General features: G+C 41.9%; 2 protein-coding genes and 1 long non-coding RNA gene across 3 annotated transcripts; 2 read left to right on the forward strand and 1 right to left on the reverse strand.

Moving 5' to 3' along the window:
• The first annotated feature begins 5,137 nt into the window (after window positions 1-5,137).
• LOC135635131 (probable ribose-5-phosphate isomerase 2) lies at window positions 5,138-6,374 on the forward strand. Its single transcript, XM_065146003.1, has one exon. The coding sequence runs from the start codon at window positions 5,443-5,445 to the stop codon at window positions 6,328-6,330; it is 888 nt and encodes a 295-aa protein (XP_065002075.1). The 5' UTR covers window positions 5,138-5,442; the 3' UTR covers window positions 6,331-6,374.
• Window positions 6,375-18,403: 12,029 nt separating this feature from the next.
• Window positions 18,404-19,644, reverse strand: LOC103981704 (probable ribose-5-phosphate isomerase 2). The gene has a single exon (XM_009398445.3). It carries the CDS (start codon window positions 19,410-19,412, stop codon window positions 18,543-18,545), a length of 870 nt encoding a protein of 289 aa, XP_009396720.3. The 5' UTR covers window positions 19,413-19,644; the 3' UTR covers window positions 18,404-18,542.
• A 3,967-nt stretch (window positions 19,645-23,611) lies between these two features.
• On the forward strand, window positions 23,612-25,573 carry LOC135635278 (uncharacterized). The gene is made up of 2 exons (XR_010495587.1): window positions 23,612-24,901; window positions 24,989-25,573. It is a non-coding gene; the product is annotated as an uncharacterized LOC135635278 (long non-coding RNA).
• Window positions 25,574-26,080: the final 507 nt, after the last annotated feature.

The following is a 26,080-nucleotide window of genomic DNA, read 5'->3' on the forward strand; positions in this document are numbered from 1 at the left end:
CTGGATTTGTCGAAAAGAAAATCGAGTTGTAAGGGTGGTTGATCTTCACCCATTGAAGGAAGATCGATAGTGGATGCCGATGGCCTCAACGAAAGAGGAATCAGTGGAGTGAATGTAGGTCACGATGACCGAACCACTATAAAAATCTGGTTTGCATTTCTTTTAAGTAACTTACTTTATCTACAAACTACTTTCTTATTGCTTTCACTGTACTCCCTTACGCTTCTAAGTTAATATCTTTCCAAAATGGGATTTATCATATGAAGAATTTTTTAACCGACGTAATTTTATCTGCTATACTAATTCAACCCCCCCCCCCCCCTCTTCTCTCTTAGTGCCGACTCATTCCTAATAATTGATATCAGAGCCTAGATTTTCTTACTCTCTCATTTGTCCTCTCATGTTCAATGGGATGAACTATACATATTGGAAAACTCAAATGAGAGTTTTCTTGCTTTCTTTGGATTTGGATTTGAATTTATGGAATATAATCGAAAACAGTTTTCAAATGTCTTCTCTTTCAATAAACCATTGGAATGATTCGGAGAAGAAGACTTTTTCTTTAAATGCTAGAGCTATGAATGCTCTATTTTGTATCTTAGATAAAAATGAATTCAATCAGTTTATACTTGCAAAACAATCTTCGAGATTTGGCACACACTAGAAGTAACTCATGAAGGCACGAATATAATAAAAGAGTCTAGAATAAATCTTTTGATTCATGATTTTGAATTATTTCGAATGGAACCAAGTGAGACTATTGGAGACATGTACGCTCGTTTTACAAATGTCGTCAATAGTCTAAAAGCTCTTGGTAAAAGTTTTTCGAATCTTAAACTTGTGAATAAAGTTTTACGATGACTTTCTAAAAATTAGGATTAGAAAGTAACTACAATACAAGAGACAAAAGATCTTAATATTTTTTCACTTGAAGAATTTTTTAGTTCATTGATGACTTATGAAATGGTGCGCAATACACGTGAACAACTCGAGAATAATCTTCCAAAGAACATGAAGGATTTTGCACTTAGAATAAAAAGGAACCACTTGAGCGAAAGCAAGTGATGATGAACTTGAACTTCTCACAATAAAGTTTAAAGAGTTTTTAAAACAAGAATCAAAGAACAAAAATAAACTTAAAAATAACGCAACTACTTGCCATGAACACAAGAAAAATGAAGCACTTTAGGATAGATCGAGCTCATCTGATGATGAGGAGCAAACCGATGAAGACGAAACGATGAACTTTGCCTTAACGGCTCTCGACTATGAGGTAAATGACTCACTCGAAACCCCCTTAATTTATTTTGAAATTACTTGATGCATTTCATATGTTGCTTTTAAATTAGTTAGTAAAAATTATTAAATAAATAAATAAAATGGGATCATACTTTCTTTTAGATAATTTTGAAAATAATAATGATAATCACATGTTTTATGAAAATATAATAAAATATTAGATTTAAATCTAATGATTAAGCCTATGTATGTTTTTAAGAAAAAATAATGTGCATCTAAATTGATGATTTCTGATTTTGATTGAAAATGCTCAATGAAATCATGCTTGATGGTTTTTATGACAAAATTTACTTTTCGATCCTGAACGTTGATGCATATTTTTATTTGGCATAAAAAGACAAAGGCATACTAATATGAAACAAACAACTTCAAATAAAACACATAAAAGGGAATACATTTTCCATCTCTATCTTTTTTATTTTTCGATAAAAGATTATTGAATCCATGTATATTATGCTTTTGTGAATCTCTTGGACTATGAAAATGATTTGATGAATTTGAATGAGTTTTATCGAGACTTATAACATGAAATCTTTTATGAATCAAGATCGCTTATTTGATCTCCTATACTTCTTCTTGTCATTTACTAAAGAAGAGAATTTTATAGATGAATCATGATTTTTTTAGAATTATAACTTTTTTTTTAACTGAGACATTATGCATAAATCAAGTTCTCATGTGAATCTATTCATGTTGCCTTCATTGAATTTTTCAAAGAATAATTTTGATGATGATTTTGGATCTATTTTTATATAACTAATGATATGATATATCCAACTAAATCATTTATCATATTTACGACTTGTGATATATTTAACATGAAACATCTTTCTTAATGCATGTATGATTCACTCTTTTAAAAAAATATTTATCAAATCGTGATAAGATGAGATTCTCTTTATATGAATCAAGATTTTTTTTCATGATCTGCTAAGAATTCTTTTCGTTATTTATTTAAGAAGAGATTTGTTAAAATGAATCATAGTGCCTCTTGATTTCTAAGAATTATAACTTAAGAATTCATTTTATAAATCAAGATTATTTACTATGATTCTTTCTTTTTGCTATTTAAGTTATCCAAAAAGATATTCACAATTTGTCTTCATTACTTGTGTATCTCATCATCAAAATTCTCTTGATATTTTTCATGTGATGATATGAAATTATGCATGAAATACTCGTGAATTTATTTTGATGCATACAAATGAGAAGTTATGATCATGCATGGTTGGATGTAATGTAATTTGATATTTTGAGACCGGAATTATTTATGATTTGGAATGATGCATGTAATACTATGATTTATTGCTAAAATGATGTATCATAAATGTTTAAGTATTATGTATGATATGCCCATAGTGATTATTTGTTTTTGGTATCATGTATGAGGATGAAATGTAAGGTTTTGAAATTATACATATTTTAATTTGAAACTATAATGATGCACAAATATATTGAAATAATATTGATAATTTACCTTTGTCATGATTTAAAAATTATTACAAAGGGAAAAAGAATTACAAAATTATTTTCTTTCCTTCTTTTTAACAATGACAAATGAGGAGAAAGAACTAGCTTGCATGTTCTAAAATGATGTAAAATTTGCTAGCTTACATGGTGTAAAATTTGTTTAACTTTCCTGATGTAAAACTTGCTATCTTTCTAGCTTGCGTATCTAAAACTTGCTAGCTTGCTTAACTCAAAAGAGAAGCAAGATTTGCTAGCTTGTACAATTCAAGAAGATACAAAAATATGCTATCTTGCACATTGCAAAGAAAAGCAAACTTGTTAACTAACATCACAAAAAATTGCTAACTTACCTATCTTAAGAAGCAAAAATGCAAACCTACAAAATTTACAATCTTGTATATCTTTTATGATGATCTAGTGATTATGTATGTTCTAAAGTGATGGAAAAGTTGCTAAATTGCCAAGCTTGTATGTTAAAATACTTGAACTTCTCCTTTTTGTTGATGACAAAGGGAGAGAAGTATGATGTTATGCATGATTTTATGATGATATATTGCAAATATTCATGATGAAATTTGCTTTGACTTGAATTCAGCTTAAATTCAAGGTTCTATCGATATGGCATATTGATAAGGGGTGTTAAGGTTAACTCTGTCATCAATTGGTTGTCATAATAAAAAAGCGGGAGATTGTTGAATCTCGAATTTTGATGATGAAATCAATTGATAGTGTTTATGATTTGATTTACATTTTAAGTGATATAGGAAATTTCGATCAAGGACAGACAATTAAAGCAGGAAGAATCATGATGGGTCGAAGAAAAACATATCAGAAGATTTGACGTCGCGTCGAAAAATCGATCGACGTATCAACAGAAGGCTTCAGGCCATGAGTAAAATTCTAAGAACAATCAAGACAAAATAACTTATATTGGATCTGATATCGAATGGTTTATAAAGCAAAAGGAAGGGATCAATTTCAAGCTCAAGCTAAACTGCATGGGTCACACAGGTAGGATCACCTCTTGACCAAGAAATTAAAGATCCAAAGTTTTGTGATTGCTATGTGTGTTGAGGTCCACTGGTTCTTAAAGACCCTGATTAGAACATCAACCCTACAATCCCTTTATCCTAAATCTCTTGAACCCCAGCTTCAGACTCCCACAAAAGAACTTGTTGGGTCTTTAAAGAGATCCAAGGAACCATTCACAAGCTCTTGTTTTTTTTGGCCACAGCTACAGATGGTTTTATGCTGAGATTGATAACTAGATTCGGCAAGGTCAGAAGCAGCCACCATACCATCATCTTCATCCTCTGCTGCCACAGTTGAGATTTTGATGTGAACCAAAAACAAAAGGAGAGAGAGAGAGAATTGTAGAGCAGCCATGTTCTAATGATCTTCGTTCAGGTCCCATGAACAGTGTTCTACTTTCTTTTTCAGCCATTTTTCCTGATAAATGAATAGTTTTAGATGCTTAATTGATGGATGGCATGAACACAGCCTTCCTTGTGTCGTCTCAGTGTTTCCCTGATATCAAATATACAAGTTCAGATAAATAATTGATGGGTGGCGTGAACCAGGCCTCCTCACCACTGACACAAGATAAGTGTTCGTGACATGATATGATACGATAGCTCATGTCTTTTTCATCGCAAGTGTCTTAATATCAAGATAGATTTTTCTTGTTTTTGGACTAGGCCAGATGTTGAAACCCATGTTTCTACATGGACAATGTAGATTAGGTATATTCTCCTTCCTTCCCTATGTTTTCAAGATACTGACGAAGCGGAGAGAGAGAGAGAGAGAGAGAGAGAGAACTATTTATTACACAGTACTTGGAAACTCGGAAATGTTGCTGTGATGGCGGAGCATATGCGGAGAATCACACCAAATTATGGCTCTTCCCAATGCCTAATGTGGCGGGAACTCCCATTTCTCATTGTCCGAATAACTGTCTCTTCTTCCTCATGTCAAAACTATTGCGTTTAGCCTTCCCCGACTACTCGGTTTTCTACCTGCCCTCCTCGTCGACGACCCAGGCAGTGCGTCTTGCAACTTCTGTCCAATAAAATGACAGGTGGACATCTGGGTCCGAAGACCAAAGTGGGTCGCAGAAGTGTCACTTTTCCCGCTTTAGCCCCATTTTTGGTGGGGGCCCGACTCGATCTCTGCCGTGTCCGCCACCATGCCCGGTGGTCCCACCGTGGCGGCTTATCGAGACCGTTGTTCTGATCACAGCCGTTAATTCGATTCATGCCTCGGCCCGCCGGCTTGACGGGGTTGCGGAATTTGAGATACTACTCTTCAGCAAGCATCGAACATAACCCACCAAAATTCTTCCATCAGGAATACATGTCGTGTCCACGAAGACCAAGCGTCGACTTTTAATATGGAGAGATTGCTTGTTCCTGACGGGGAGTTATAGAGTATCCAGCCCCGACCTCTTTATATTCATCGCTCCTACGCGCCACTCGGCTTCGTCTTCCTCCACAAGCCCTAATCGAAGCCCTAATTTTTGAACAAATTATCCAAGAAAAGGAGAGATTTTTGTCAGCCCTTCCTTTTATTATATTGCGATCCCAGTCGGGGAAAGAACTATCGTGTTCTTCCCCCCTGGTCTATCTTATTGGACCAAAAGTCAGATCTTTTTGCTCCCTTGTCGAAGCCTATAAGATGCAGGCCGCTTGCACTCGAACTGTGGATGTAGCTATCCCCTTGTCCCACCTCCTCAAGCCCGACTTGGAGCCGCCCCCCTCGCCCTCGCCCTCGCCGTTGGCCACCATGGCGCCGTCCCAAGATGAGCTAAAGCGCGTGGCTGCCCACCGGGCTGTCGAGCTGGTAGAGTCCGGCATGGTCATCGGCCTGGGCACCGGCTCCACCGCCGCCCACGCCCTCGACCGCATCGGCGACCTCATCCGCAGCGGCGCCCTCCGCGATGTCGTCGGCATCCCGACCTCGGAGTGGGCCGCCGCCCGCGCCGCCGCCGCCGGCATCCCTCTCTCCGATCTTGATGCCCACCCCGTGGTCGACCTATCCATCGACGGCGCCGACGAGGTCGACCCCGCCCTCAACCTCGTCAAGGGCCGGGGCGGCTCTCTCCTCCGGGAGAAGATGGTGGAGGGCACCAGCCGGCGCTTCGTGGTCATCGTCGACGACTCGAAGCTGGTTCCTCGCCTCGCGGCCAGCGGCCTCCCCGTCCCCGTGGAGATCATCCCCTTCGGCTGGGCCCTCACTCTCCGCCGACTACAGAGCTTGTTCGACGGCGTGCCGGGCTTCAATCTCAAGCTCAGGACCGCCTCCATCAACGCCAAAGCCACCACCTTTGACGAGAAGGGGTGGGACTCGGAGCCATTCGTGACTGACAACGAGAACTACATCGCGGATTTGTTCTTCGAGAATGGGATCCATGGCGACCTGAGAGTGATCAGCGATGCGATCCTGAGGATTACCGGAGTGGTGGAGCATGGGTTGTTCCTCGGATTGGTGTCGTCGGTGGTGGTGGCACAGAAGGATGGGGTGGTGGTGGTGAAGGACAAGGAGGCGACATCAAATGGGATGTGAGAACAATTCTTTGTTAATCTTTGTGTTGTGTTGTGTTGGTTTAATTATTATGCTTTTTTTTTGTATAAAGATAACAGACGAAGAAGATAAAATATTAATTAAATTAATTACTATTTAAAAGAATATGTCAATTAAGAATAAATTAAATTTTATTTTGAAAGAATGAACTCAAATTGTTTTGGGTAGAGAATAATATATAGAAATGGTAAATGCGAAGGGGACGTAACAAAGATGATATAGTCAAATGTTGATGAGAATTTAGGTGACGGATAGTGTGATATTATTTACTCATTCATTGTGCTACTAACTCAATAATTACAAACAATGGACGCTATATTTGTTGTGTTTCATCTAAGTTGAATGTAAGAGATATTTAACTCCATTATAATACATCTGATGCTTTATTATTATTTATGTCTCGAACGATGCATTCATTATCTCTTGAATAAATATTATATTATATTATATGCGAAGGTATTTTTGTTCGTTTACGGTGTATTATGTTCCTTAATATTTATTTATCTTATGTGGGTGTTTTAGTTGTATCTCTTAAAGATTGATCATGTATCGAAGTTACAACATATTAAACTAAAGATTTCTTTATTTGTATTGTGAATATTAGCAACATGATAGTTGATGCTTCTTTATGTTGAGAGAAAAATCAAAATAACAAGTTTAATATTTATCCATTTTTTTTATTATTATTACTCACTTGATCTATTCTTAAATAGAAAATAGTGTAGACAGCGGATAATAATTGAATTTTTCAATATTATCTTTTCTTGGTTTCGATGGATGAAGGATGATAGAGATTACGTTAGCCGAAGGATGATTACTACTGATTCCAAGACGCAAAGGTAACCATTCTACAATACTATTGATTGATTGTAATTTGAACCCTATTATTTTTTAATCATATAAGACTAAATTGTGATTAATGTCTTGATCAAAGATTATTATTTGTTCAAAATGAGTTTGATATTGGTTACAATAATTTCCTTTTTAGTTCCGGAGGATACTGTAGATAGTTAATTCTATTTTTTTTTTCTTTGTTTACTTGTGAGACCACGCCATCCATCCGATGTCAACAATAAGAAGAGGAAATGTTGCAAGCATATGTAAATATAAAAATTATAATCATGTTATTATTATGTGAAAAAAATAATATAAAATAGTGTACCTTTCGATATAATTTAAAATATTTTTCGACCAAACGTATAATTATTCAATCTAAATAAACTAATTTGTAGGAAATACTAGACTCATTTTTTTTCTCTCTTCATAGAATATTGAAAGACGATAATAATTCTATAATCTTTCTTCTATATATATAATATTTAAAAAATCTTGTGATCAAAGTAGATAGTTTAGGATAAACAGGAAATTCACTCCCATCAAGATCATTCCTAATAAAAAAATTTATTCTAACTTTATGTGAAATTTTTAATATACATGCCATAACCATATAAATATCTAAAAATAATAGATGACTTCTACTTAAGATAAATTGTGACAATGTGTGATACAGTGCAATGGACGTGCAAATTACAAGCTATGCGTGCTACTTGATTGCTTCTTGCACATAAGATTTTTGAATTTTCTTAATTTAATTAAGGACTTTGCTTTGTGCATAGCTTAATAGAGGGAAAAGCGTTGACCAAGTACAGCGTCATCCCGCAGAGATCGGGATGGCACCACCCGAGTATAGCACAATCTCGCGAACATCAGGACGACACCAACCGAGTACAGTGCCGTCCTATAGAGATCGGGACGACACCGACCAAGTACAGTGCCATCCCGCAAAGATCAGGATGGCACCACTCGAGTACAGTGCCATCTCACGAAGATCGGGACGGCGTCGACCAAGTACAACGCCCGTTGGGTCGGCAACCATAAATATGACAGGTATGATTAGTCCCCAAGTAGAGGGATAAAAACTAGTCACGAGGCTGACGAGAGGGGAATTGATTCTTGGCCCATTTTCCACCTAGTCCTAACAAAATCTTCGGAGAGGTCGAAGTCGGGAGTCCCCTTCCTGACCCTGACCTATGTATAGGGATAAGCGATAGGGAGGAAGGCAGCTAGCCAAAGGGGAGTCTCTAGACCTTGAAGCCAAAGCCCAAGCCTGACCCCACCAAACGACGACTCCCACCGCCCGAGTACCGACGTGGATGATTTTTCGCACTCAAGACCGAACCAAGTCGTGCTGACCCCTCGACCATGGTGTAAAGGATCACTATCATTTTGGTGCTAGAAGGAAAGCCTGATGACATAGAACAAATCACAACCATGCAACATGGCCAAACACTTGGGCAACGAGCAACTCCCGACCCACTCAACTCCTGGGTTCATGGAGCAACATCCGTCTCCCCCCGAGCAGGAGACCAATGGCTCCATAATGACCCCAGGGCACTATTAGTGGCTATTCACTGACCCGAGGTTATCGCCTCCAGGAATGGCTACCGCTCTACCTTTCATCTCCGCCGAGGCATTCCTTAGCCTGGTGCACCAGGTTCAAGTTCTGGCGGGGATGGTGCAATCTATCGTTCCCCTCACTCCTCGCCCCGAACAACTCTCGACGCTCCCGCCAATGCCATAGCGGGAGTTGCCGCCCCCTGCTCCCATGCAGCCTCCACCCTCTCCTGCACCACCCTTGGTCCCCCGGTAGCCTGCGACGATGAACATCGCCTCGTCACCCGAATGACGGTTGAGCCCGAGGCTGATGCCCATGCACAGTGCGCGAAGCCTCCAACACCCCCTCTCTAGTAGTCCCGAGCCTGACACACTATCATCCGACTCGGCATACTCCCTCTGGGCACGGTTGTGATTGGTGAACCAACTTCTGGATGACGTTCAATGAGAGTTTCATAAATCCAAAGAGGATCTTAGTGAGTCCTCTTTTAGGAGGATCGCCTATTACACTTGAAATTCAGGCCATGCCAAATTCCTCCAAGCTTCCGTCTCCATGTTCTCGAAGCCTATGACGGCGGCTCCGACCCGCAGAACATGTCGCCACCTTTCGAGCCCAGATGGCCCTATACGACACTTCGGATGCCCTCATATGTATGGCATTCCCCACCTTGCTCTTAGGCCTAGCTCGAATGTGGTACAATCGACTTAGACTGGCCTCGATTGCCTCCTTCAACCAGTTGGCCAAAGAGTTTAAGCTCAATTTCCTGGCTAGTGTGCGACCAAAGTCGTCCGCAGCTCTACTCCTCGGTCTCAACCGAAAGGACGATGAGCCCCTTTCTCATTTTGTGACTCGCTTTGCCACTGAAATTTGGGGGCTGCCCAATGATCATCTCTCTTTGATAATGCATGCGTTCTTAATGGGACTCCGGCCTTCCAGATTCTTCTGGTCGTTGGTCGAGTGATCGCCGACGTCTATCCTCGAAATGCTTTAGCGTGCTAACCAATTCGTAGCCGCCGAAGCATTGATGGCAGGAAAGCGTGAGGAGCATAAGAGGCCGCAAGCAGAACCAACTCAAGGGCAAGCCCCGGTGCCACCAAGAAGGAGGATCGATCGACCCGACGCACCACTCTCGAGGCCCCCACTCCTGCCTTTGAATTCCTCCCGGATGGAGATATTATTGCATATCATGGAGAAGGGACTCTTGAAGGCCCCTAACCCGATGAAGGCACCACACAAGCTCAGAGACCGCTCGAAGTATTGCTGGTTTCATCGCGACTACGGACACGACATCGAGGAGTGTCGCAACCTGAAGCCCAGATCGAAGAACTCATATGCTGGGGGCACTTATGTCACTACATTAGGAGGTTGTGCAAATTGTCGCCCCATCCTTCAGGTCCGGTCGAAAAGTAAATTGATGTGATCAATGATGGTTCGGCATCAAGGGGAGATAACATGGCGAGGCTGAAGGCTTATGCCCATGCAACCATTGAAAAACACCCGAGGCAACCCCAAGTACCCGAGATCACCTTCCCGGCAGGAGAAACTGAGTACCCGAAGCATGACGACGTGCTAGTCATCTCGGCCAAGATCGCCAATGCTCGGGTTAAAAGGATCATGGTGGACACCAGGAGCTCTATCGATGTCCTGTACTTCGAGCCTTCCGGAAACTCAACCTAACCTAGGAAGACCTCGCCCCAATTCAATCGGCGCTTACCAAATTTACATGTGATTCCATTTCATCCCTCGACACAACCGTCCTACCAGTCACCCTGGGTGAAGACCTGCAGGTCAAGACGGTCATGGTAACCTTTATGGTGGTGGAACTCCCCTCGGCATATAATGCCATCCTGGGCCGACCAACCCTCAACAAACTCAGAGCGATCATCTCCACATACCGCTGGGCGATAAAATTCCCAACCTGAGCAGGGGTCGAGGAAGCAAGGTGCGATCCTTAGGAATCCTGACAATGTTACCTAGCGACTGTCACATTACCCAAGAAGCCGAGGCACGAGCATCCCATCACCAGCCCTCGAGACATCGCCAAGCCAACGCAATGCCCCGAACCGACCGAGCACACCCAAGAGGTCCCACTATGTCATGACCGACCAAATAGGGTCGTTAGGGTCAGGTTGGGGCTACCAGAGGAGGAAAGAGAGCAACTCATCAACCTGCTAGTTGAAAATGCTGACATCTTTACCTGGTCACCAGCGGACATGCTCGGGATTAATCGAACGGTCGTACAACACCACCTGAACATTAGTCCCCAAGCGTGACCGGTGAAGTAGTGGCCCCGAAAGCTAGCGCTCGATCGACAAAAGGCGGTAGACGATGAGATAGAATGACTCTTGGTGGCAGGATTCATCGTAGAAGCAAAATATCCTCGATGGCTGTTGAATGTAGTTCTCATTAAGAAACCTAATGGAAGTTGGAGAATGTGTGTTAACTACACCGACCTCAATTAAGCATACCCGAAGGACCACTATCCACTCCCGAGGATTGACCAGTTGATCGACGCAACCTCGAGGCACGAGCTCCTCACGTTCTTGGACACATTCTCACGGTACAACCAAATCAAGATGGCACCGAAAGACCTGGAACATACAGCTTTCATCACAAACTAAGGAGTTTACTTCTACATAGTTAGTCATGTCATTCTGTTGGAATTGATAAATATTTTAAGATTTTTTCAATCAATTATTCTTAATCATATTACAAGGGCTCTTGTTTAAGGAAAAAAATCTTAAAAATTAAGACTTAATTTTTTTATAATTATTTTATATATTTTTAATTTTTGATAGGAAAAAAATTATTAGAAATATTTTATATGTCCTACAATATTTCTATAATGTGAGAAAACAAACATGAATTTTTGGAGTCTACATAAGAGGTGTATTAAAGTTTGAGTGAGTTATAAATTGATTTCATATGATGATGAATTTAATTTTTTTTTATAAATATAAGTAAGGTATATCGAATCACTCACCTTTACAATCTTACCTTAATTAATGTACATAAATCATTATTCTTGTAAACAGAAATTATATGTTCAAGAGTTATCCTCATATGATTCCAAGCCTTCGGCAATGCAGGTGATGCCAATCAATTTGGGCATGCAATTGTAAGCTTAGAGATATACAAACATCAACAATTTCCAATGGTCATACCATATTAATGAATTATTTCGTTCATTACAATATAAATATTTTTTGTATCGCTGAACACTCGGATGACAAAAGACACTGTGGATGGAATATCCAACTGTGATATTAAAGAGTTCATGTACCTTTTTTTTTTCCTGAATATTTCCACTTGTGAAGATAATAATAATCACTCGTTCATCTTTTTTTCTAAAAAATACTTTATTTTACTTTAATAAAAGTTTGCAAACAGATTTGCTGATTGCAAAATTCACATACACAATGAAAAAATCACATAAAAATCACGTGTATTGGTAAGTTTTAGAGGACGACAGATGCATCGACCAAATATTATGTCACCTCATCTCAGAGGTGAAACACTGTCACCTCTCTCTCAGACCCAACTCAGTTGATGAAGTATAGTTTTCTAGACCACGAAACACTGCCGAGAAATTTTGGTCCCATCTCACCAACCTCAATAAATCATATTTTTAATGCTGCCGATTGTATTATAGAAGACATTTATCTTCACAGAGTCCATCCCAGATTCTATCATCGTTGTCGAAGGACAAGAGATGAAAGCAACAAGCAATTCCGGAACATCCTCTACTTCAAGATAAGCATGCAAGTGGAGGGCATAACTTCATCTGCTTGTCTTGTAGATTCCATCTGTATTTATCGGAACATTAAAACAATAGATCGAGGCTGCCGTGATTATCCAATTAAAATACAAATGGTGGACCCATTCACAGTCGAAGCTTTAATAGAAGACGAAGGACACTGAAGATGATCTCAACTATGGAGGCTCCACCGAAAAAGCGTGCTATCAGGACATGTGAATGGGGTCAGACGCATCTATGCAACCCGCTTCCCAAGATGGCCTTTCGAGATTTGAGCCTGCTGTTATTAATATGGAGCGGTTTGTGGGGGAAGAAGAAGAAGAGGAAGGCAGAGAAGGGGAGATGTGATGGGGACGCTTTGTTGCCCACCTCATTCGATCGACATATGCTTTTCCTTCCCCTTGTGTCTCTTCATCTGCTCGTACATATTGAATACTCGAACGCTTGTTGTTCTCATATGTTGTGGATGCATATGGATGTGCATGGATTCAGAATGTGTTTCTTGTTTCTTTTGTGTTGCTGTTTTATCTCAGTTTACGAGTAGTTCAGCTTAGAGATTAGGAGGGATTTTTTGGGTTGGAGGTGGAGCTCCTCGAAGTCCAAAGGAGGGTCTTGGTAGGGTGGATTGAGCTGCTGGTTTATGGATTCCACTGCCGTATTCCATGTTTTCTTTGCTATAGCTGATGACAAAGATGGTGAATGTTTTGGGATAGGCTTGTGGTTTGCATAACTCAGGAGCTGGGTATTTGGATTGAAGGGAGCTCTACATCTGTTTACTCCAACTTTCTGTTCTTGTTTTTCATTTCTCTGTCTTGTTTTATAATCACTATCCTCTCTCTCTCTCTCTCTCTCTCTCTCTCTTAGTCTGTTGCTTTCTTAATTATTGCCAAGATTTTGATGAGGGTTTGCTTAGTTTGTGGCGACTTCTTGAGTGCTGATGGTGCCGAAGGACAGCTTTTCGATTCCCCAAGGGGGTTCTTCTATTCCTCTGGTCGAGGCGAGTTTTGCTAGTGTGTGAGCTGAAGTGTCCTCTGTCGGAGGCACCCTTGTTATTACAAAGTCTTTAAAGCAATCGACAAGCCGTCGTACCTCGGCTAAATATTTGATCATGGTTGCATCCCGAGCTTCAAAACTTTTGTTAACTTGGTCGACCACCGGTTGAGAGTCGGTCAAAACCCGAAAATTCTTTACTTGTAGCTCCAAGGCTAAGTGGAGCTTGGACAGTAGGGCTTCGTGCTCGACCTCATTGTTGGTAGCTCTAAATTTGAGGCGCAACGTATGCTTGAATAGTTGATCGCCCGGCCCTTTGAAGATCGGCCCGGCTCCACCTCGCTCGGCATTGGCCGACCTGCCAACATATAATGTCCATCGTTGTTCGGCTTTCTGGCTTGTGCCTTCTTGGTGGGGAGTTAATTCCGATACGAAATCAACATTTTCGTATCCTAACCGAGGGAGGAATCGGGCGAGCACAACCAGCCTTCCTGTGAGGCATTGCATTTCTTTGGTCGACCGAGGAGTCAACATTTTCGTTATGGCTAGGATCTTTTTGGGGTTTGCATATATCTCTCGCTAGTGAATAATGAAGCCGAGGAACTTGCCCGAGTTGACCCCAAAAACACATTTGGCAGGGTTGAGACACATGCTGAACCTCCTTAGTGTTTGGAATGTTTCTGATACGTCTGCCAGGTGAGTGCGGGCGAGCTTGCTTTTGACGATCATATCATCAACATAGACTTCTATGTTTCTCCCTGGCGTTTGAACATTTGGTTGATTGTCCTTTGGTGTGTCACTCCAGAGTTTTTCAACCCAAAGGGCATAACTTTGTAATAGTAGATTCCTTGGTCAGTGATGAAGGCTATGTGTTGTTGATCTTCGGGAGCCATCTTGATTTAGTTGTATCCCGAGAATGCATCCATGAATGTGAGGAGCTGGTGTCCTGATGTTGCATCAACCAGCTGGTCTATTCTGGGGAGCGGGTAACAATCCTTTGGACATGCTTGATTAAGATCGGTGTAGTCAACACATCCTCTAGTTTCCGTTAGTTTTCTTGACGAGGACTACATTGGACAGCCATTGGAGGTACTTTACCCCGGATATGAACTCTGCCTCCAATAGAGGATCTATTTCGTTGCTGATCACTCCTTATCGTTCGAGGGCAAACCTTCGAGGCTTCTATTTCACTGGTCGCTTATGGGGGGAGATATTTCACTGGTCGAGCATCTCTCTTGACGACCAGGCGAAGACATTGACGTTTCTTGTTAGGAAGTTGATGAGTTGGACCTGTTTGCTTTCTAGCAGCTTAGACCCGACCTTGACCACTTGGTCTAGCCGACTTTGGTGGAGGGGAACTTCCAACGTCTGCTCGGTTGGCTCGGGGCGAAGCTTTCATTTGGGAGCCTCTCTGGGATCAGGAATGGGTGCCTCCAGTTTTACTTTCTTGGGTAGCGAGATTGCTGTCATATAGCATTGTATAGATTCTCAAGGGTTGCTTCTGACTTCATCGATCCCGACATGAGTCGGGAATTTTATTGCCCGATGGTAGGTGGAGATGACTACCCTTATCCTGTTGAGGGTCGGTTGGCCTAGGATGACATTGTATGCTGAGGGGATCCCGACCACCATGAAAGTGACTATCAGAGTCTTAGACCTTGGTTCTTCACCAATGGTGAGCAGTAAGGTAGTGGTGCCGAGGGGTGAGATGGAATCTCTGGTGAAGCTTGTGAGAGTGGATGCCATGGGTGCGAGGTCTTTTTTAGTTAGGTCGAGCTTCCGAAAGGCGTTGAGGTATAGCACGTCGGTCTAGCTTCCAGTATCAACCATTATCCTTTTTACGTAGGCGTTGGCGATTACAACCGAGATCACCAAAGCGTCATTGTGGTTGGGGTGCTCGGCTTCCCCCACCACCCCCCCCTCGGAAGGTGATCTCGGGCACATTTTGTTGTCGGGGACGTTTTTCCACAGTTGCTCGGGTATAGGCCTTCCACTCTAATTCGCTATTCCCTCTAGAAGTCGGGTCGCTGACAATGTCATCAATTTATTTTTCAACAAGGCCTCGGGGGTGCGGGGAAGATTCTCGTTGCCTCTTGACATAATGCCCGAGATGTCCTTTGCGAATAATCTCCTCGATCTAGTTTTTTAGGTCGTGACAGTCTTTGGTGTCGTGACCGTAGTCACGGTGGAACCGACAATACTTGGAGCGATCCCTGAGTTCGTGCGGAGTCTTCATCGGATTTGGTGCTCTTAGAAGCCATTTTCTCTGATTTGGAGGAAGATCTCAGTTCTAGACGTGCCTAGAGGGCGAGGGGGTGGCCTCGGTTGTAGAGGTTCGGGCCAGTCGAGCTTCCTCCTTGGCGGGCTCGCGAGTTGTCCTCGCGGTTGCTCCGTGCGAGGCCTCTTGTGTTCCTTGCATTTCCATGTTACCAAGGCCTCGGCTACAATGTACTGGTTTACACGTTGGAGCATTTCGAGGACCGTTGTCGTCGGCCGCTCAACCAATGACCAGAAAAAACGAGATGGACACAACCCCATCAAAAATGCTTGCATGATCAAGGAGGGGTGCACGTCCGGGACTCCTCGGATTTTGGTGGTAAAAGGGGTGACAAACAGAGAGAGGGGCTCATTATCCTTTTGACCAGGCCGAGGAGCATGGCCACCGATGGCTTTGGATGCGCGCTGGCTAGGAAGTTGAGCTCAAACTCCCTTGCGAGCTGATCAAAAGATGAAATGGAGGCGGACCTGAGTCGAGTGTACCACATCCGAGCCGATCCTTGGAATGTGGTTGGAAACACCCGGCACATCAGGGTGTCGGACATGCCATACAGGGCCATCTGGGCCCGAAAAGTAGTAACGTGTTCCACAGGGTCGGAGTCGTCGTCATATGCTTCGAGTGTGGGGAGGCAGAAACTCAGAGGGATCGGTTTGTCCTAAATTTCTAGGAAGAAGGAGGATCCTACTACAGAGGGTTCCCCGAACTCTTCTTTAGACTTATGGAACTCCTTCTGGATCTCATCCAGACGTCGGTTAACCGAGCGTAGCTGAGCACGGAGAGAGTCCACCGAGTCGGATGACAAGGTGTCGGGCTCTGGGAGGCTTGGGGTGACGCGTCAGGTACCCGGGTAACTGTGTTCCTGGGTCGGCCTCGGGTTTTCCGAACCTCCCTCATGCGATAGATTGGCGCCTTCTACTCGGGGTTGCTGAGCGGCCGGGAATGACGCTTGTGGTTCAGGAGCGAGGGTCTGTGGATCTCGCAACTGAAGCGGTGGTTGGAGCGGCGCCGGCTACTGCGTGAACTGGGGAATGAGGGGAATGATGGCCTGTATCATCCCTATTAAGGTTTGGCCTTTGTGCGCGAGGTTATGGAAGGCCTTAGGCGAGACGGGAGGTTGTCCCATGGCAGTTCCGGGAGGCATCAGCTCGGGATTGCTGAACAACCGCCAGTAGCAGCTCGGAGTTGCAATAGTGGTATTCCCTTCCAGGCTCGGAGAGGGTGGAAATTGTCCCCCCAGCCCGAAGGTCGCGTGAGGCGGGAATGGCTTTTCTTCGAAACGTTCTCCAAGGTGGCTCTGCTGGGGGCATTCTTGCGACATCGGGACCTCCTTCCAACGCCAAAAATATTAGTGAACTTTATACCGTGGCCAGGGAGTCAGCACGGCTTGGTTCGGCTCCGGATGTCCAAGGAGGCACCCACGAAGACTCTGGGCCAGTCGTCGGGTTAGGTCGAGCGGAGCGGGTCGTTGTCTGCTTCCTCATCATCGGGCCCTGCACACAGGTCGAAGTCGGGGAGATGTTTTCCTAACCCGACCTCTTCGAATGTCAAGTTAGTGGAGTTGGATCTCACTCAAAGTCTTCTCCCAAGTTCGGTTAGAAAAAACCTCCCCTAGCGTAGCTAGGCAGTTGGCTCTTATACTTGTGCACGAGAGTTGATCGTACATGGTTTGTTTAATGACTGTCGACCCTTGCAGACGGCTAGCTCATACCTTATGTGCGATCGATGTCTGCATCGAGGTGGTTTTGTACTTGGCAGCGCCGTCTCAAGTTCCCAGGGTCAGCTTCGTACTTGGTGGCACCGTCCCGAGTTCCTAGGGTCGGCTTTGTATTTGGCGGCGCCGTCCCGAGTTCCGAGGGTCAGCTTTGTACTTGGCGACGTTGTCCCAAGTTCCCGAGGTCGGCTTTGTACTCGACGATGTTAACGCGGGTTCCTCGATTGGGGTTGTACTCGATGACCTCAACCCAACCATGGAAAGGAGGCTAAGGTGATGGGGCCTGGTTGGCCGTGTTGCCATAGATGCTGTCGTGATAGGTATGCTAAAATATGCCCTATCACTTATCTGATTGAATCGTGTGAAGTAGCACGCATAGCTTGTATCATGCATGTTCATTGCATTGTATCACACATTGTCACAAGTTATCTTAATAGAAGTCACATATATTATTTTTCGATATTTGTATGATTATTTACATATATATATATATATATATATATATATATATATATAAAGAAAGATTATAGAATTATTTTCATCTCTCCTTAGTTAATATTTTATATAAAAAAAAAGAGTCTAGTTTTTCCTGTAAATTAATTTGTTTAAATCGAATGATTATACATTTATAAAAATATTCTAAATGATATCCAAAGTTACACTATCTTACAATAATTTTTTTTACATAATAATAACATGATTATAATTTTTATATTTACATATGCTTGCGGCATTTCCTCTTCTTATTATTGACATCGGATGGATGGTGTAGTATCACAAGTAAACAAAGAAAAAATATTTAGAATTAACAGTATCCTTGGAAACTAAAAAGCAAGTTATTGCAACCAATATCAAACTCATTTCAGCTATTGAACAAATAATAATCTTTGACCAAGACATTAATCATAATTTAGTCTTATATGATTAAAAAATAATAGGGTTCGAATTAAATCAATAGTATTGTAGAATGGTTACCTTGCGTCTTGGAATCAGTAGTAATCATCATTCAGCTAACATAACCTCTATCATCCATCGAAATCAAGAAAAGATAACATTGAAAAATTCAATTATTATCGATTGACTTCATCACCACCACCCCATCCTTCTGTGCCACCACCACCGACGACGCCAATCCGAGGAACAACCCATGCTCCACCACTCCGGTAATCCTCAGGATCGCATCGCTGATCACTCTCAGGTCGCCATGGATCCCATTCTCGAAGAACAAATCCGCGATGTAGTTCTCGTTGTCAGTCACGAATGGCTCCGAGTCCCACCCCTTCTCGTCAAAGGTGGTGGCTTTGGCGTTGATGGAGGCGGTCCTGAGCTTGAGATTGAAGCCCGGCACGCCGTCGAACAAGCTCTGTAGTCGGCGGAGAGTGAGGGCCCAGCCGAAGGGGATGATCTCCACGGGGACGGCGAGGCCGCTGGCCGCGAGGCGAGGAACCAGCTTCGAGTCGTCGACGATGACCACGAAGCGCCGGCTGGTGCCCTCCACCATCTTCTCCCGTAGGAGAGAGCCGCCCCGGCCCTTGACGAGGTTGAGGGCGGGGTCGACCTCGTCGGCGCCGTCGATGGATAGGTCGACCACGGGGTGGGCATCGAGATCGGAGAGAGGGATGCCGGCGGCGGCGGCGCGGGCGGCGGCCCACTCCGAGGTCGGGATGCCGACGACATCGCGGAGGGCGCCGCTGCGGATGAGGTCGCCGATGCGGTCGAGGGCGTGGGCGGCGGTGGAGCCGGTGCCCAGGCCGATGACCATGCCGGACTCTACCAGCTCGACAGCCCGGTGGGCAGCCACGCGTTTTAGCTCATCTTGGGACGGCGCCATGGTGTCCATCGGCGAGGGCGAGGGGGGCGGCTCCAAGTCGGGCTTGAGGAGGTGGGGCAAGGGGATAGCTACATCCACAGTTCGAGTGCAAGCGGCCTGCATCTTATAGGCTTCGACAAGGGAGCAAAAAGATCTGACTTTTGGTCCAATAAGATAGACCAGGGGGGGAGAACACGATAGTTCTTTCCCCGACTGGGATCTCAATATGATAAAAGGAAGGGCTGAGAAAAATCTCTCCTTTTCTTGGATAATTTGTTCAAAAATTAGGGCTTCGATTAGGGCTTGTGGAGGAAGACGAAGCCGAGTGGCGCGTAGGAGCGATGAATATAAAGAGGTCCGGGCTGGATCCTCTATCACATCCCGACAGGAACAAGCAATATCTCCATGTTTAAAGTCGACGCTTGGTCTTCGTGGACACGACTTGTATACCTGATGGAATAATTTTGGTGGGTTATGTTCGATGCTTGCTGAAGAGTAGTATCTCAAATTCCGGAACCCCGTCAAGCGGGCGGGCCGAGGCATGAATCGAATTAACGGCTGTGATCCGAACAACGGTCTCGATAAGCCGCCACGGTGGGACCACCGGGCATGGTGGCGGAGACGGCAGAGATCGAGTCGGGCCCCCACCAAAAATGGGGCTAAAGCGGGAAAAGTGACACTTCTGCGACCCACTTGGTGTTCGTACCCACGGTTCACCTGTTTCTTTATTGGACAGAAGTTGCAAGACCCACTGCCTGGGTCGTCGACGAGGAGGGCAGGTAGAAAAGCGAGGAGTCACGAAAGGCTACCGCAATAGTTTTGACATGAGGAACAAGAGACAGTCATTCGGACAACGAGAAATGGGAGTTCCCGCCACATTAGGCATTGGGAAGAGCCATAATTTGGTGTGATTCTCCGCATATGCTCCGCCATCACCGCAACATTTCCGAGTTTCCAAGTACTGTGTAATAAATAGTTCTCTCTCTCTCTCTCTCTCTCTCTCTCTGCTTCGTCAGTATCTTGATAACATAGGGAAGGAAGGAGAACATACCTCATCTCCATTGTCCATGTAGAAACATGGGTTTCAACATCTGGCCTAGTCCAAAAACAAGAAAAATCTATCTTGATATCAAGACACTTGCGATGAAAAAGACATGAGCTATCGTATCATATCATGTCACGAACACTTATCTTGTGTCAGTGGTGAGGAGGCCTGGTTCACGCCACCCATCAATTATTTATCTGAACTTGTATATTTGATATCAGGGAAACACTGAGACGACACAAGGAAGGCTGTGTTCATGCCATTCATCAATTACGCATCTAAAACTATTCATTTATCAGGAAAAATGGCTGAAAAAGAAAGTAGAACACTGTTCATGGGACCTGAACGAAGATCATTAGAACATGGCTGCTCTACAATTCTCTCTCTCTCTCCTTTTGTTTTTGGTTCACATCAAAATCTCAACTGTGGCTTCTTCATCCAAACAGTGGCAGTAGAGGATGAAGATGATGGTATGGTGGCTGCTTCTGACCTTGCTGAATCTAGTTATCGATCTCAGCATAAAACCATCTGTAGCTATGACAAAAAACAAAGAACTTGTGAATGGTTCCTTGGCTCTACAGAGACCCGACAAGCTCTTTTGTGGGAGTCTGAAGCTGGGGTTCAAGAGATTTAGGATAAAGGGATTGTAGGGTTGAGATAAACCATTCCATATGAGATCCAATATAAGTTCTTTTGTCTTTATTGTTCTTGGTATTTTACTAGTGATGTCCACCAAAATTCAATTATCTTTTCTCATCTGTTTGCAACATGAACTGTTTTGGTTTGTCAAATGAATGGAAGAGCTGTTTGAATGTATCATTTGGGTGAATTACTTTATCTCTGATTGTTCATATTGACTATAATTATTTAACCTAATTAATAAGTCACCAGTTTGATTGTTTTAATCTCAATCAAGATTCAACTTAACATTTATTAAGAATAAAAATACAGCATATGTCTTTGTTCAACTAAATGGTGGGGTCTAATTAGATCAAAAGTAAGCAATTCAATGAACATCATCCAAAAAATAATCTGAAACCCTATGGATGTGCTCATCAAACACACATAAATAAACCAAAAATTCTAAATAAATGTTTTTCTATGTATTGTGTGAATAGTAATTAATTGTTGACATAGCAAATCCCTATGCCAAATATCATGCCATGAATGAATTGTTAATCAATTTATAATAGATAATTAACAAATTCATGATAGTTCATTATACCTTTTTTTTTATTTTAGTGACTACCAAATGGTACATTATATTTTTACTTTATGCAAGTATATTAGTAAAGGACATTAAAATTCACACTATTGAGTTAAATATAAGATACTTAGGAAATACATGACTTATTTATCTTTTTAAGATTTTATATTGACGAAAATCTTATGGACTAACTTAATATACCGTTTTCGATTCAACCGTCCATTTTAGGCCCATATCCAATATTGGCCAAACCCATATATGATATTTGGTAATCATATTTTGCTTTTAATTTGTTGGTTACTTATATCTCTATTTTATGAAATTTTGAGTAAATTTGTTTCAATGGGCTTACTATGTTTTAGCCAATGTTTTAATCAAGTCATATCAGTAGCTTTCATCCATAGTTCTTCACAGAAAAGCTAACTTGATGGTGGTGTTATATGACTTGACTCAACCCTAACAAAAAAAATTATTATTATTATCTGACAAATTAAAATATTGTATGCAATTTTCCCAATAATTATCTCATTTGTGGAAAAAAGACAAAGCAAGTTCTTACACAAACTAAAGTAAGCTTGCCCCAATTTTGAAGCAACTAATAATCTAATACTATTATTTACAATGGTTGTTTTTCTTGAATTGGAGAAAACTCAAGCATCAATTTTGACCTCTTTTAGTTGGATGTCTCAAGACATTTATTTATATCAAAACATGGGGAAAACACATGAATTAAATTCAAGTGCTCAACAATCAATACCAAAACAGGAAAAATTCACTGAGCACAGCTGATAAGGATTCCTAATTGCTATATTTTATGTAAATAGTGGTGCCATGGGACCCTCAATTCTTCTATCTTGTGATGAAAACAAACTTGACATTGCCTTCTCCACCAAAGTCATGGTGAAGGGACACAGAGGCAACCAGAAGAGAACACACCCTTTGCCTTTCAAGCTCACACATTTCTTTCACTCCATCAGATCATTGACCATTCACAGCCAAACAATGCAGGGAAGATCTATCTCAAAGCCTAAAGTGGGTGAGTGAAAGGCCACCAAAGAGGTCAGTTAAGGGGAGCTTTCACAACCTTCTTCCCTCCAACCTACTTTAACTCTCATTTTAATATGTATCAGAAAGCAAAATTGTATATGTTTCAGACTCATATAACTTTTCATCATGATGATTCTCAAAATATGAAGTTTGGAGGTTATATTTTCAGTCATATTCTTCCAATCTTGAGTTTAAACATCTTATGTCATGTAATATTTTTCAGAGATGTTATTGCATCAGGAACTTAAGATAAATAATAAAAATTAAATTATCAATGTTGACCAGTCATGCTAGTTATTATTTGATTACAAGAAAAAATAATATAATATATGGCTTGGCTGTTAATATATCATATAATGTTAAACAGGACAATCATTTGATTTAATCAATAAAAATATTAAAATGTTGTCTTTTCTCTTTTTTTTTTTGCCTTATTTTGACATGAATAAAAAGTAAGAATGGCGATGGAGAGGGAGAGAAGAGAAATCTCTCATTTAATTACAGAAATATATCGTTTATAGGCAAAAAAAATAAATTCTTGATCATTAATTTATGGAAATGGAAATGATATCGATCGAAGATTTCAGATCTGAAAGAGAAAGAATCAACCAAAAATGACCCTAATTCACATCCTAAGCAACGCATCAGTTGCAATCAATTAACCGGTTCGATGACCGAACCGGACCGGCCCGCTGGACCGGCCGGAACCGACGAACAACGTGGGTCCCGCGTTGACCGGTCGTCTGCTCCGAGTATCTAACGCTAGATTCGCTGCGCACTGGCGCACCAAAGTGCACTCACAGTAGTTCTATGCGACCACATATCTGCCGTTCAAATATGGCATCGCGTCATCCGTGCCGTTCAATCTAAAAATAATCATCCAATACGATCTTAATGCGCTCGATTACTATTTTTCCTTCTGTCCCGGTGCTGTCGCCATCAGTTGTCTTTACTTTTTCTTCTTCTCTTTCTTCCGTGTCTTCAGATTGCACTCATGGCACGCTTCCCGCTCTGTTTCCCACTTTAGGCTCAAGTCCCAATACGTTCTGCTGCTGCGTGCATCCCACGTTTCTCTACTTAAATACGGTCCGTATACATGTATACATGATATACGGAGAGAATGAACTCACGGAGAAACAGTAGGGCTGTGGAAGGTTGGATAGAAATGTAGTCTCTGTAAGAAGTATTCCTTGATATTTATCCATGGTTTTTGGCTTTGTGTAATCCACGACTGTATTATCATCTTCATGCATGACTGAATAGCTCCCCCAATAATTCATATGGCCAATACTAGTCAACCTCTATTTGCAGCTACCCCTGTCTTATCACCCACTTTGTTTGTTTACGGGCGGACATGGTAGAAAGATCGGAGGGAACACGAAAAAGCGTGCTATCAGGACATGTGAATGGGGTCAGACGCATCTATGCAACCCGCTTCCCAAGATGGCCTTTCAAGATTTGAGCCTGCTGTTATTAATATGGAGCGGTTTGTGGAGGAAGAAGAAGAAGAAGAAGAGGAAGGGAGATGTGATGGGGACGCTTTGTTGCCCACCTCATTCGATCGACATATGCTTTTCCTTCCCCTTGGTCTCTTCATCTGCTCGTACATATTGAATACTCGAACGCTTGTTGTTCTCATATGTTGTGGATGCATATGGATGTGCATGGATTCTGAGTGTGTTTCTTGTTTCTTTTGTGTTGCTGTTTTGTCTCAGTTTACGAGTAGTTCAGCTTAGAGATTTGGAGGGATTTTTTGGGTTCGAGGTGGAGCTCCTTGAAGTCCAAAGGAGGGTCTTGGTTGGGTGGATTGAGCTGCTGGTTTATGGATTCCACTGCCCTATTCCATGTTTTCTTTGCTATAGTTGATGACAAAGATGGTGAATGTTTTGGGATAGGCTTGTGGTTTGCATAACTCAGGAGCTGCATCAACCCAGCCTGACCTTTATTTGGATTGAAGGGAGCTCTACATCTGTTTATTCCAACTTTCTGTTCTTGTTTTCATTTCTATGTCTTGTTTCAGAATCACAACCCTCTCTCTCTCTCTCTCTCTCTCTCAGTCTGCTTCTTTCTTGATTATTGCCAAGATTTTGATGAGGGTTTGCATCATATAAAGGGGTTTTCTGCCTACTTTATTTGGATCGTGTTATTCTTTGGCAATATACCGGATATCATTACATCTTAAATAACAGCAGCAGTGTAAAATCTTTCATTGTGTGTGTCTATCATAAGGATTTATTATACAGCTTTTGCAGGATTCAATGCATGTTTTGGTGCAGATCGACTACAGAAATGACATCAGAATCACTCTGTAAAGTAATCTCAGGATCTACACATGCTCTCTTCCAACTGCCCAACACTATGTTATCTGATGACATGATTCTTATCTTATTTTGTTTTCAGAGATTAATTAATCAGGTTCTGAAGAAAGATAATGAAGCATGTCATGAGTTGCTGCGCCAATGGTGTGCGAGTCGTTGGTCATCAACGATGTGGAGCCTCCATAGTTGAGATCATCTTCAGTGTCCTTCGTCTTCTATTAAAGCTTCGACTGTGAATGGGTCCACCATTTGTATTTTAATTGGATAATCACGGCAGCCTCGATCTATTGTTTTAATGTTCCGATAAATACAGACGGAATCTACAAGACAAGCAGATGAAGTTATGCCCTCCACTTGCATATGCTTATCTTGAAGTAGAGGATGTTCCGGAATTGCTTGTTGCTTTCATCTCTTGTCCTTGGACAACAATGATAGAATCTGGAATGGACTCTGTGAAGATAAATGGCTTCTATAATACAATCGGCAGCATTAAAAATATGATTTATTGAGGTTGGTGAGATGGGACCAAAATTTCTCGGCAGTGTTTCATGGTCTACGAAAACTATACTTCATCAACTGAGTTGGGTCTGAGAGAGAGGTGACATAATATTTGGTTGATACTTCTGTTGTCCTCTAAAACTTACCAATACACGTGATTTTTATGTTATTTTTTCATTGTGTATGTGAATTTTGCAATCAGCAAATCTGTTTGCTAACTTTTATTAAAGTAAAATAAAGTATTTATTAGAAAAAAAGATGAACATGTGATTATTATTATCTTCACAAGTGGTAATATTCAGAAAAAAAAATAGGTTACATGAACTCTTTAATATCAGAGTTGGATATTACATCAACAGTCTCTTTTGTCATCCGAGTGTTTAGCGATACAAAAAAAATATATATTGTAATGAACGAAATAATTCATTAATATGGTATGACCATTGGATATTGTTGATGTTAGTATATGTCTAAGCTTACAATTGCATGCCAAAATTGATTGGCATCACCTGCTTTGCCGAAGGCTTGGAGTCATATGAGGATAACTCTTCAACATATAATTTCTGTTTGCAAGAATAATTATTTGTGTCAATTAATTAAGGTAAGGTTGTTAGGTGAGTGATTCGACATGCCTTATATTTATAAAAAAAAATTAAATTCATCATCGTATGAAATC

Source organism: Musa acuminata, chromosome BXJ3-4, assembly GCF_036884655.1.
Source record: "Musa acuminata AAA Group cultivar baxijiao chromosome BXJ3-4, Cavendish_Baxijiao_AAA, whole genome shotgun sequence".
Taxonomy (NCBI): domain Eukaryota; kingdom Viridiplantae; phylum Streptophyta; class Magnoliopsida; order Zingiberales; family Musaceae; genus Musa; species Musa acuminata.

Bases quoted from the DNA above. Each gene is read 5' to 3' on its own strand.
- LOC103981704 (XM_009398445.3), bottom strand. From the start codon at position 19,412: ATGCAGGCCGCTTGCACTCGAACTGTGGATGTAGCTATCCCCTTGCCC.
- LOC135635131 (XM_065146003.1), top strand. From the start codon at position 5,443: ATGCAGGCCGCTTGCACTCGAACTGTGGATGTAGCTATCCCCTTGTCC.